At 37.1% G+C, this 9826-nt stretch overlaps 3 protein-coding genes and 1 non-coding gene across 4 annotated transcripts; 2 read left to right on the top strand and 2 right to left on the bottom strand.

The window, feature by feature from the left end:
* The first annotated feature begins 2005 nt into the window (after positions 1-2005).
* LOC140968306 (FAD-dependent monooxygenase subE-like) lies at positions 2006-3336 on the top strand. Its single transcript, XM_073429225.1, is given in 5 exon segments — positions 2006-2304; positions 2643-2759; positions 2761-2948; positions 3046-3110; positions 3113-3336. Coding segments are annotated over 5 exon segments (840 nt in total). The 5' UTR covers positions 2006-2058.
* Positions 3337-3356: 20 nt separating this feature from the next.
* LOC140968305 (uncharacterized) lies at positions 3357-5391 on the top strand. Its single transcript, XM_073429224.1, has 4 exons — positions 3357-3806; positions 4106-4410; positions 4503-4713; positions 4803-5391. The coding sequence occupies exons 1-4, from the start codon at positions 3558-3560 to the stop codon at positions 5301-5303; spliced, it is 1266 nt and encodes a 421-aa protein (XP_073285325.1). The 5' UTR covers positions 3357-3557; the 3' UTR covers positions 5304-5391.
* Positions 5392-5611: 220 nt separating this feature from the next.
* On the bottom strand, positions 5612-5683 carry TRNAG-UCC (transfer RNA glycine (anticodon UCC)). The gene has a single exon. It is a non-coding gene; the product is annotated as a tRNA-Gly (tRNA).
* A 2036-nt stretch (positions 5684-7719) lies between these two features.
* Positions 7720-9403, bottom strand: LOC140968304 (UDP-glycosyltransferase 91C1). Its single transcript, XM_073429222.1, has 2 exons — positions 8679-9403; positions 7720-8549 (listed from the first exon to the last, which is right to left on the bottom strand). Exons 1-2 carry the CDS (start codon positions 9265-9267, stop codon positions 7738-7740), a joined length of 1401 nt encoding a protein of 466 aa, XP_073285323.1. The 5' UTR covers positions 9268-9403; the 3' UTR covers positions 7720-7737.
* Between the last annotated feature and the right edge of the window lie 423 nt (positions 9404-9826).

Below are 9826 nucleotides of genomic sequence, written 5' to 3'. Positions count from 1 at the left end.
TAAAAAATAAAATATTTTACATATTTATTCCACCATCAAATTGATCATTATCTGAGAAATCAATCAGAAAATCTCCAGCATCAAAATGAGTTGAACCACTCAAAGGTTCACTGTGTTCAGTAAAGTTGGTCTCCTTTTCTTTCCCCTTTATTGATTCTTTATAAAGTTTACAAAGGTGCTCAGGGGCTCGACAAATACGGGACCAATGTCCTGGAGTACCACATCTGAAACAAGAACTTTCAAATCTTTTTGAGTGATTCTCATTAACACTCATATTCTCTTGATGCCTTTTCGGTGGGTGGTTTGGGACGTTCTTTTGAGATGAGTTATAGAAATAACTATCTCGATTATTTTCAAAACCACGGCCGCGTCCACGACCACGACCACTTCCACGTCCACGTCCACGTCCACGACCACGACCACGACCTCGATTTTGTCCTCGACCAAAATCTTGTCTGTAACTTTGATTTTGGTTTCCAGGTTTAAATTCATTTTTGCTTACAGCATTTACTTCTGGAAATGCTGTTGATCCAGTGGGTCGGGACTGATGATTTCTCATTAATAGCTCGTTGTTCTTTTCCGCCACAAGAAGACAGGCGATGAGTTCAGAATATCTCGCAAATCCACGCACTCTATATTGTTGCTGTAGTGTTATATTTGATGCGTGAAACGTGGAAAATGTTTTTTCAAGCATTTCCGATTCTGTAACCTCATGTCCACAAAATTTTAACTGCGAGATTATTCTATACATCGCTGAATTGTAATCACTGACTTTTTTAAAGTCTTGGAATCTTAACATATTCCATTCATCACGGGCGGTCGGAAGTATAACTTCCCTTATATGTTCAAATCTCTCTTTTAATCCTTTCCACAGAGCCATGGGATCTTTTTCGATGAGATATTCACATTTTAAACCTTCATCAAGGTGTCGTCGTAAAAATATTATAGCTTTTGCTTTTTCTTGTGATGAAGATATACCATTTTCTTTAATGGTCTCGCTTAGACCCAATGACTCAAGATGCATTTCTACATCAAGAGTCCATGGCATATAGTTTTTCCCAGTAATATCAAGAGCGATGAATTCGAGCTTTGCCAAGTTTGCCATGGTGGTACTAAAAATTACGATGCATTTTATTAGTTAATGAATATTGCAATACAAAGTAATGGATAAACAACAAGTACAAGTATTCGTAAAAATAAAGAAAACACACGAGGAGGATATTCTCCGATAAATACAAGACTGGTGAGTATGATAACCAAAATAATTAAAAATAACCTCGTGAAAGCCATCTTCTTTTTTTCTTCGAAAATTTGATGAAGAATAATTTTTAGAGAAGAAGAGAAAGTTGGAGTGATTGAATGTATTTGTGAGATTGTATTTATAGAGCAAAAACTAGCCGTTTTGTTACCGTTTATTACCGTTGGTGTATAAGAAAATAAATGTATGTATTTGTATAATTTTATGGTAATAATATGGTGTATATAATATTAGTCATATTTAAATAATTATGTATATCATATCACATTATTATAATTAGGTGTCATAAGTTATTTTGTTTAAAAACTTTATAGGCTTTTATACTTGTCGTATCCCTTACCGGGAGTGTGGGATGTCGTCTTAACATCCTCCCAGGATTTATAACAAGTTTTTGAAAAAATTATTTTTATTATTTCTAATAATAACATTATATTATATATTAAATATATAAACAATAAATAAATAACAGTAAAATAAATATTATTACTTTTGTTACCTTTTTCTTCTGTTCGGAGCTTGGAAAAATATGGAGGACTTTTTAGAGCTTCGTGCTGATAACGTGTTGTGAAAAAGTAAAAATTTACGGTAAAAAGTAAAAATCTCAAACTCTCAAAATTATCACACTACACACTTTATAATATTTTTCTCTCAACTCAATTGTGATTTTCTTCACATTCATATTTTCAACACAAATATTTAACATATTTTTAAATAATTTTTCAAGCATTGAGAGGAATAAAGATTTATGATTAAAATGATTTATTGGCTTGCCCACTAGCTTCCCCGTTCAAGACTCGAAGATGAAGGAATCTAAGAGGAAGGCCAAGGCGGTGGTGGTGGGCGGCAGTATAGCGGGAATTTCATGTGCTCACGCACTTATCTTCGCCGGGTGGGATGTGGTGGTGCTGGAGAATACCCGCTCTTCTCTGACGAACGAGTCCGGTGCTGGATTAGGACTTGACCCTTTGTCTCAAAAACTCATCCACTCGTGGATCAAACAACCCCACCTGCTCCAAGTCAATGCCTTACCCCTCACCATCGATCAAGTAAGTGAACAGTAATTTCAAGAGTTTGTTGAGAACATTAAGTGGGAAAGTCTAGTGATGCTTTTATATCAAGAAATCGCTAAAAAAATCGATCTTGGAAATTGAAATGTATTTCCTTCTTGTTCTTGTAAAATTGTTCTGAAGTCTATCGATTGATTTATGTCATCCTGATTTGGCCCCGTGTTATTTCAAGGCTCTTTTTTATCTATATTCTGTCCTGATAATCGTCACTTGTTCTTGTGTCCTCTGTCTCAGTGGAATAATTTCTTGGAAGAGTTGAAAATTCAATGTAACATAATATTTACTCTTCCTTTTTTTCCTTTTTTGCGGAATTATAGAACCAATCAACAGATAGGGCCAAGAAAAAGAGCCGGGTGCTGGTCAGAGATGAGAATTTCAATTATAGAGCAGCAGACGGGGCTGACCTCCGTAGCCTTTTATACAAGATGTTGCCATTGGATGTTGTTTGGCGGGGGGCATATGTTCCTCTCATTTAATGTTTCTGATGACGAGACTAACGTGAAAGTTAAGAGTAAAGTTCTTCAAAGGGGTGAGATAATCGACGTTGTTGCTGATTTACTTATTGCAGCAGATGGGTGTCTCTCTTCGATACGCCAGACCTTCGTTCCTGACCATAAATTGAGGTTTGTGGGTATGAATAGCAGATGCTATTCTCATGGTATCTTTTAATGTTGAGAACCTGGGATTTTGTTTCGATGATTAATTTGTTCAGTTTACTAGATATTTAGGTTATTGTGCATGGAGAGGGGTCCTTTATTTCTCGGATAATGAAAAATCAGAAACCTTTTGGGTCTGAAAAAGACCTTTCCCGACCTTGGGAGACGCTTATATTTTGACATTGGATCAGGAACTCATTTTGTGTTGTATGAGCTGTTGAACAAAAGGATCAATTGGATTTGCTTTGTCAATCAAGCAAAGCCGGAACTTAAGGTGTTTTATTTCACTTTTATACGTATTGAGCTACGAGAATCTGAGTGTCACTCTCACTGCACAAGAAGACAGGAAAAATAGTCCATATTTCTACAAGCAAACGACAGGTAAAACAGATTTATAAAATGGATATAATATTATTTGGTACCTTTCGAGTTTAACCATGGTATTATGCAATTAAACCATAAGTTTAATTTTTAAAATTTGCAGCGCTATGCGCATAGGCAACTCCAATAATTATTTCTTCATTTTATTTTCCTCTAGACTCTTTGAGATTCCCCTGAGATATCAACCAGGTGAAGATGAAGGAAGCAAGAAGTAAGGCCAAGGCAGTGGTGGTGGGCGGCAGCATAGCCGGAATTTCATGCGCTCACGCTCTGATTGCAGCTGGTTGGGAGGTGGTAGTGCTGGAGAAAACAAGCTCACCTAGAACTGGCTGTGCTACTGGTGCAGGACTTGGACTCGATCTGTTATCTCAGACACTTCTCGAGTCATGGATCAAACAACCTGAGCTTATTCAGTTTTCTTCTATGCCACTCACAATTGATCATGTAAGTGAAATTTCGGCAAGAATAAAAAGAGGGTGCTATACCATCTCATTTGTATGCTTTAGTGTGTAATTAACTTTACATGTATTCATTAGCAGTTGATCTGTGATTATGAATTTATAATAGTTTAAACATCAGTTCTCTTTATTTTGTTATTTTTTTTTAACCAGTCAGTTCTTATTTGATTAGTGACACAAGTTAACAAAATATTGGAACCGCAACAGTAAGATATAATTAAACTTCTGTTTGAACTTGAAATTTCTGTACTTTATACTTTTCACACAAAAATTGTATGGCAACAGGAAAGAGCCACAGATGGGAACAAGAACTGCACATGGACCTTGACAAGAGACGATGAGTTCAACTTCCGAGCATTCCACTGGGCTGATCTTCATAACCTTCTGTACAACTCGTTACCACCGGAGATTGTTCTCTGGGGGCACTTGTTTCACTCGTTCTGCATTCCTGATGACAAATCTAGTGTAAAAGTTAAAGCAAATGTCATCCAAACAGGTGAAACAGTTGAATTTGTTGGTGATTTACTTGTTGCCGCTGATGGTTGTCTCTCTTCAATACGGAGAACTTTCATTCCCGACCTGGAATTGAGGTTTGTCCCAAAACAAAGAAAAATTTTAATTTTATTTGCGTTCCTTCTAAAAGACGAATTCAGTAATCGAAATAGTACACTTGGAATGGTAGGTATTCAGGCTACTGTGCGTGGAGAGGGGTTCTTGATTTTTCGGAGAACGAGGATTCAGAAACCATATTGGCACTCAAGAAGGCGTACCCTGATCTTGGAAAATGCAATTACTTTGACTTAGGATCGGAGGGTCATGCCATCCTTTATGAGTTAATCGATCAAAGGGTCAATTGGATTTGGTATCTTAATCAACCAGAACCAGATTTTAAGGTACATTTGTTGTTGCTCTTAAAATGTTCGCCTACATACTTCACCTTAAACATTAAAACCCCATGTAATATTCTGGCGAACGAACTCAGGTAAACTCTGTTACCATGAAAGTAAGCCATGAAATGATTGAAAATATGTACGAGGCCGCAGAAAACGTCTGGATTCCAGAACTGGTGAAACTAATGAGAGAAACAAAGGAACCTTTTTTGAATGCAATATATGATAGCGAACCGCTGGAACAATACTTCTGGGATAACGTGGTTTTGATAGGAGAGGCAGCTCATCCGATAAGTCCCCACGGTGGAAGAAGCACCAACATGTCAATTCTTGATGCTGCCGTATTGGGTAAATGTCTCGAGAAATGGGGGCTCAAGGACTTGGATTCAGCTCTGGAAGAATATCAGTCTATTAGGATGCCGGTCAACAAAGAGCAAGTTCTGTTCTCACGAAGAATGGGGCGAATAAAACAGCGGTTAGCACTGTCTGATCGAGATGTGTTCGATCCGATGACAGCAAGTGAAGAAGAATGCAGGGTGCTGCACCTGAGGAACATACCTTATTATGACGATATTCCATCCATATTGATGTAACAGTAGGTTGGCTCTTTCATGATGTATGGTCATTGAGGATCATGGAAGTACTTTTATCTTGATATTGAAGATTTCTCGATTTTACGAAGTCAGTTTATACAAGTGGTGGTGTGTGTGTGTGATAAACATAAATGCTCAGAAAATCTGGTGTTCTTAATCAAAGTTATTGCGGAATATCTTGCAAGTAGGTTGATTCTAAATCATGTTAAGAAGGTATTCTTGAGAAAATTTATTTTGGCAATAAAAATTGAAGTCAAGTCCCCATAAGAGAGCCCATCTGATTTTCAAACTTGGGAAGCCGAAAAGAATGCGTTTGCCGGGAGTCGAACCCGGGTCTATTGCTTGGAAGGCAATTATCCTAACCGTTGGACTACAAACGCTTATTTGTAAAGTCTCATTATATGTTAGAATATAACCTCAATTTAAACAGAATCTAATATCTTCTCGATATTGGTTCAGTATTTTTCTTTGTTTCTTGCATAATTAATAAGTAAATAAAACTTTTGACTTGTTCAAGAATACATGAAAAACAGTTTGAACTATAGAAGGAGAGAAACCTTAGATATGATTACACATATAACGACAATCATATAAGTTATAACAGATTGTTTATTCATTAATATTTAGAACTTCAAGGCCGGCCATCATCATACAAATAAAACAAAGGTTTGCATGTTGTGTTTTGACCCATATGACGTGCGGAATGCAAAAAATTTGAACCAAGTCAAGTTTGAAATAAGAATTTTTCAAGTTGCCTTGAAAACTGGATGGAGCCATCTTGTCTTCTAATCATGAGACATAACTCTGGAATCTTGAGTACAATTAAATATTTCACAAAATTTGCTTCTTAGAGGTTGATTTTTGTTTACAAAGCGAAAATATAATTTGTAACGTATATAAACTACGACAAATGTATATTAAGCCAGAATGAAGAGGCATGGCCTAAAACTTTCCTTATAACTTGGTTCCTTAACTTTTGTAACCAAATTTACTCAAGATCCAAATTTCATGCATTATGAGAAATTGAGAACTATAAGCGGCAAAATAAGAGGTAAAAAAAATAGAATGGATTCAAAATTAGTGTTTAACGAGCCTTTGTTAATAGATTCTCAGGAGAAACAGAGAGTTGGTCCAAGAACTATGTAAACCAATACCTGGCGCAAAAGATCTGCACTTTGCAACACGATACTCCCAGCCTTTCTTCACTCAATGCATGGCTTGCCTTTGGAAGTAGCATTCGTCATATTCACGAAAGCCGCCTTACATAGCAGTGAGATTACTATTTACAACGTTCATCGCCCTAACGTTCGGGACCATAATTTGGGATCTTGGCTCCAAAAGGTTAGATAAATAGTGAAAGAAAGCTCCTCCAAAGTTTAACATTTTGTAATAATTTCAGTACATTTTGGTGAAAAGGAATTTTTTTATCAGATCTCTTCAATGCCAACGGTTCTATATATGTGGCTGTTCTGTTTCTTGGAGTACAAAATGCCGTGTCAGTGCAGCCAGTTGTTGCAATTAAGAGAACGGTCTTTTACTGAGAAAGAGCAGCTGGAATGTATTCAGCTCTGCCGTATGCTTTTGGACTGGTATTACTTATCATCTATCTAGTCAAGAATGGAGACGATGGTGGGTTAGAAGGGCAGTCCTCACCCTCGCAACTTTTTTCCGTTCCCTTGCATCAAGTTTTAGTTCAACCCCGAAAAATCTGGAATAGTAATAGTCCATCCACTCTGTTTTTCGTCCAGGTTGTGATTTAACTACCCGATATTTTCATTCAAAATCTCACATACAGTGTCGTAGTGTATTCTATGCTCAGATTTCAGTTGACAGTTGCGAGATTCTTTTGGTACCTCTTCTTCATGTACTACACCTTGGCCCTTGCTGTATTTCACACTATATGGGACGATGACTGTGGCTGTAAACTCTTCTCAGGATTCCTCATTCCAAAGACAGTAAGTAACATCTATATAGCTTCAAATGATATAATTCAAAATCCATCATCTTTCTAATATTTTTCGTTTCTCACAGATAATTCCGGTTTGGTGGAGATGGGTACTATTACTTGTGCCCGATAGCATGGACGTTGGACGGATTGGTCGGCTCACAATATGGAGACATACAGGATTAGCTTGAGAAAAATGCAAAAGTGGAACAATTTATAAGGAGTTATTTTGGATACAGGCATGAATTTGTGGGATATGTTGCTGTAATTTTACCTAGAATTGCCGTGCTATTTGGCTTCATATTTGCCTTCTCAATCAAGGCATTTAACTTCCGGCAAAGATAGAACGTTACAGAATTTGAGAATATTTTCTGTTAGAAATCTGTATAAATCTTCTCCTTGATTTTTTCCCCATTCTCATTAGACTTGCATATATTTAAGTTCAAACAATCAAACTCAAACACAGACGACTTAGACAGTACAATGGCATCACTTATAATGTATCAAAAAACTAACAAAACTGTCGATATAATTGTCACTTATACTCTTATTACCAAACAAATCTTTCATCCTTTTTGCATTGTCCTTCACTCTTTTCCCCTCTTCACTAACCATTGCCAACCTCAAAGACTCGGCCACGGAATCACTTGTAAATGATCCGTCTTCTTCATTTCTTGGTATCTCTATTCCCACATTTTTCTCCTGCAACAGCCTAGCATTCAGTCCCTGATCATTCATAATTGGAAACAAGATCAAAACTCGTCCAAAACTGAGTGCTTCTGTCACCGAGTTCCATCCACAGTGAGTCAAGAATCCTCCAACCGCTGGATGGCCAAGGATCTTGATCTGTGGAGCCCATTTTGCGTAAACGAATCCTCGGTCCGAAACCCTCTCACGGAATCCATCGGGAAGGATTGCTGAATGATTACCTCTGTTTAATACCCAGAAAAAAGGGAAATTTGATTGTTCCAAACCGATTGCTAGCTCCCTAGTTTCTTTATGTGTCAATGTCGCCTCTGTTCCAAGTGCCACGTAAACCACCGAGTTGCATTCATGCGAATCGAGCCAATCTTTGATTTTTGGCCATTCTTGATTGTCCTCAGACGCATCTTCTTCATCTTCCATCGGGAGAACAACTCCAATCGGAATCACCGGTTTCGTGTAAATTTTCCGAACTACATCGAACCACTCGGGTTCAAACTCCTCACAGGATCTAAAGATCACAATGTCGCTCTCATGAATGGAAATGCCGAAGCGGAGAGAATCAGACGTGCCAGAGTCATAATTGTTACCTGATGAATCTTTTTCCAGGAAAGAAACCAAAATTTGAAGTTAGGATGAATACAGAATGTGGTAAAGAAACTATAAAGGAGACCAATACTGCTTCATTAAATTACACGATATTAAACTTTCGTTGTGATTTTGAGTACCTTTTTCCATGTTCTTGGTCATCTCATAAACTCGAAACGCCATGTTGCTAGGAAACGGGATCCATTCGGGCACGACTGTGTAATCCTCCGCCGTTGACCTGGCATTCTCCCCGTTCATCAGGGCAGCCGGCGGCCCAAAAAAAGCCATGAAAGCAGCAGTAAAGAGACTAAAATAAGCCCTTGAAATCCCAATCTCAGCCGCCATTTTTGGCAGCCAGTGAGAAGCATAATCATACACGATCCAATCCGGTTTAGGCTCTGTACTTTCAAGAAAACTGCGTACCGATGGCTCCAGCAAATCCAATGCTATTTTCAACAACTGTTGCTTCACACAAGAAACATCCATGGACGACTCCGCATCCGGCGGCAGGTGCTCAACTTCCGGAAAAGGAAGACTGATCAGGTTGATCAAATGGACTAAATCATGAGGTATTTCGGCGATTCTTTGAAGGTTTCTCGGAGTGGAAATGAATGAAATTCGATGCCCTTTTCGAGCCAAGCACTTGGAGAGTCGAAAGAATGGTTTAAGATGACCTATGGCCAGCCACGGGAACATCACTATGTGAAGAACTTTGTCTATTTCTTCCATGAAGGCTGTCTGTAAACTGCAATCTATGTATGTATGTTAGAAGATAAACACCATGGATAAACATTTGACCTTATAAATTGTTAGATTAATCTAATGTCTAAAGCTTGTACAGGATCCAGTGTTTATTGAATTTCAATCTCATTTTTTTTTATATCGAGCATATTTTCATAGTAAATAAATGAGATTTAGATTAATTTACAAAATTTTATATTTGAAATATGTAGATTGAAACACACGAGCCCCCTCCTCTTTTTCATACTACCAATTCATGCATCTTGCACACTAATGGATAACATATAAATTAAAGTGAAAGAAAATAAATTATTAATTAAAGAATAATTGGAAAAAATTGAAATTAATTAAAGGAAATTTAAAAATAATAAAATTTTCAGATAAATTAGAAAAATATTACAACTCATCTATTGCTTAAAATATAATAGAAAATAAGTAATTAAATAGAGCTAGGGTTTTTTAGGTATAATTGGAAATTTTGAAATAAGATGCCACCCTATTAATTAATTAATACCATCATTATTTTCCTATTGTCGTTGATTTTCTT

This window comes from Primulina huaijiensis, unplaced genomic scaffold (genome assembly GCF_012295235.1).
Source record: "Primulina huaijiensis isolate GDHJ02 unplaced genomic scaffold, ASM1229523v2 scaffold3501, whole genome shotgun sequence".
Taxonomy (NCBI): domain Eukaryota; kingdom Viridiplantae; phylum Streptophyta; class Magnoliopsida; order Lamiales; family Gesneriaceae; genus Primulina; species Primulina huaijiensis.
This window is presented reverse-complemented; position numbering and strand designations above follow the sequence as displayed.

Excerpts from the sequence above, each read along its gene's own strand:
- LOC140968304 (XM_073429222.1), bottom strand. The coding sequence starts at position 9,267 with ATGGAAGAAATAGACAAAGTTCTTCACATAGTGATGTTCCCGTGGCTG. Across the intron at positions 8,550-8,678 it reads GACCAAGAACATGGAAAAAG|ATTCATCAGGTAACAATTAT; the intron begins GTACTCAAAATC and ends TCCTGGAAAAAG.
- LOC140968305 (XM_073429224.1), top strand. The coding sequence starts at position 3,558 with ATGAAGGAAGCAAGAAGTAAGGCCAAGGCAGTGGTGGTGGGCGGCAGC. Across the intron at positions 3,807-4,105 it reads TGCCACTCACAATTGATCAT|GAAAGAGCCACAGATGGGAA; the intron begins GTAAGTGAAATT and ends GTATGGCAACAG. Across the intron at positions 4,714-4,802 it reads AACCAGAACCAGATTTTAAG|GTAAACTCTGTTACCATGAA; the intron begins GTACATTTGTTG and ends GAACGAACTCAG.